General features: G+C 54.2%; 1 protein-coding gene across 1 annotated transcript in view; it reads right to left on the reverse strand.

Annotated features, from left to right (window-relative positions):
* Positions 1-812: 812 nt before the first annotated feature.
* LOC105534640 (interferon lambda-3-like) overlaps positions 813-2,038 on the reverse strand; it is a 3,558-nt gene continuing 2,332 nt past the window's right edge. Inside the window, exons 2-5 of the mRNA XM_011973415.1 lie at positions 1,823-1,900; positions 1,412-1,561; positions 1,223-1,306; positions 813-1,129 (exon numbers count right to left, since the gene is read on the reverse strand). Of these exons, the coding sequence (XP_011828805.1) occupies positions 1,031-1,129; positions 1,223-1,306; positions 1,412-1,561; positions 1,823-1,900 (411 nt within the window). The 3' untranslated portion in view covers positions 813-1,030. The remainder of the gene's footprint in view (positions 1,130-1,222; positions 1,307-1,411; positions 1,562-1,822; positions 1,901-2,038) is intronic.

A 2,038-nucleotide genomic window follows, 5' to 3' on the forward strand; every position in this document is an offset into this window, starting at 1 on the left:
GGGACTCTTTGTTCCAGCAGTTCAGCCAACTGTACTCAGCAGGGATCCTTGATCCAAGTTGTCCTCCTCATTTGTGGGGGCCAATCCAGGGTTACTGAGACCTCATGTTTGCTTATACAATTCAGGGGCTTCTTGGAGAGAGAATGGGCTGGACCCAGTGGCTCAAGCCTGTAATCCCATTTCCAGGAGGGGCTGGGGTGGGTGGAGGATGGTGCTGAAGAGAGAGAATCACTTGAGCCCAGGAGTTTGAGGCTGCAGTGAGATGTGATCACACAAGAGACAGAATCTTGCTATGTTGCTCAGGCTGGTCGGGAACTCCTGACCTCAAGCAATCCTCCCATCTCAGCTTCTGCAAGTAGCTAGGATTATGGACTTGCACCACCATGCCCAGCCAATTCTTTAATTTTTTGCACAGACAGGATCTTGCTATGTTGCCCAGGCTGGTCTGGGCTCAAGTAATCCTCCTACCTCAGCCACCCAAAGTGCTGCGATTACAGGCTTGAGCAACCACATCTGGGCTCTAAATTAATTTTAAAGATGCTTCATTTCACCCAATACATCCAAAGTGCTATCATTTCAACATCTAATGAATATACAAATTATAATTAAGCTGTTTTACATTTTTTTCCCACAGTAAATCTTCAAATTCTGGGGTATGTATTACACTCACTGACAAAATGAGGTTGCACCACTTGCATTCCAGGTACTCGATGGTGACATGGGGCCTGGGGACCCCAGTGGCCAGCACAGCCTCAACGAACCTGCTGCTCTAGACGCTACTTTTAGGGTAATTTGTTATGGCAGCAACACAAAGGAAATACACACCAACACACACACAGTCCCACGTCATGGGTGTCTTTTCCTCATTGTTTATTTCAACAAGGGTTATAAAAAGTAGAAAAATAAACATTTGCCTGGAGGTGACTTGGGTTTACACACACAAATACATAAATAGCGATTGGGTGGCAATAAATTAAGACAAGCGGTTAATTTATAAATAAAATCTCAGATTGCATGACTGGTGGGAGAGTCAAACACACAGGTCCCCACTGGCGACACATTTCAGGTCCCGCGTGAGGAGGCGGAAGAGGTTGAAGGTGACAGAGGCCTCGAGGCAGCCAGGGGACTCCTGTAGGGAGAAGGGGATGGGTCAGGGGCTGTCCAGGGTCTGGACTCCTAGTGGCTCCCCAGACCTCAGTCCCTCTCTTCCCGGCTCACTCACCTTTTTTGGGGCCTCCTGGAGCCGGTGCAGCCAGTGGTGGAGGCGGCCCTGGGGCCTGGGCCCTGCCGTCGGCTGAGGCTGGATCTGTGGGCAGAGGAGAGCCGTGTGTGAGGTGGGGCCTGGGCCACCACAGGGGAAGGACGCTGCTCAGAGTCCACAGACCCCGGTGCCTGGGCCCCGAGGACTCACACAGGCCCGGAGCTGGGAGAGGATGTGGTGCAGGGTGTGAAGGGGCTGGTCCAAGACATCCACCAGGACCAAGTCAGCGTCAGCGGCGGCCTCCAGAACCTTCAGTGTCAGGGCCAGCTCAGCCTCCAAAGCCACAGGGCGCTCCCTCACCTGAGGAGAGGTGAGAAAGAACAGGTGAGGGGGCAGGTGAGGGGAACAGGTAGGGGGAGGAGGATAGAGAGGAACAAGTGAAGGTGATAGGCACAGGGGAGAGGGCACAGCCAATGTGGTCAGGTGGGAGCAGAGGGAAGGGGGAGCAGGTGTGGGGAGAGGAGCGAGAGAGACCAGGGAGAAGGAGAAGGTGAAGGGGCCACTACAGAGCCAGGTGAGCGGGGTCGGGAGGGCAGGCGTGGGCCTGACTCCCCCTCTCACCTGCAGCTGCCTCAGGTCCCAGGTCCTGGGGAAGAGGCGGGAGCGGCACTTGCAGTCCTTCAGCAGAAGCGACTCTTCCTAGACAGCAAAGGCACAGGTTAGCCCCAGCAGGAGGGTTGGAGGTTAGACCACTCTGATGGGATTGGAGGATGGCTGACAACAGGATAGGGGAGGTTAACTGCTGGGAGGATGGTAGAGGACCCTCTTCTACAGGAA

The sequence above is a fragment of the Mandrillus leucophaeus genome, unplaced genomic scaffold (assembly GCF_000951045.1).
Source record: "Mandrillus leucophaeus isolate KB7577 unplaced genomic scaffold, Mleu.le_1.0 Scaffold137, whole genome shotgun sequence".
NCBI lineage: Eukaryota > Metazoa > Chordata > Mammalia > Primates > Cercopithecidae > Mandrillus > Mandrillus leucophaeus.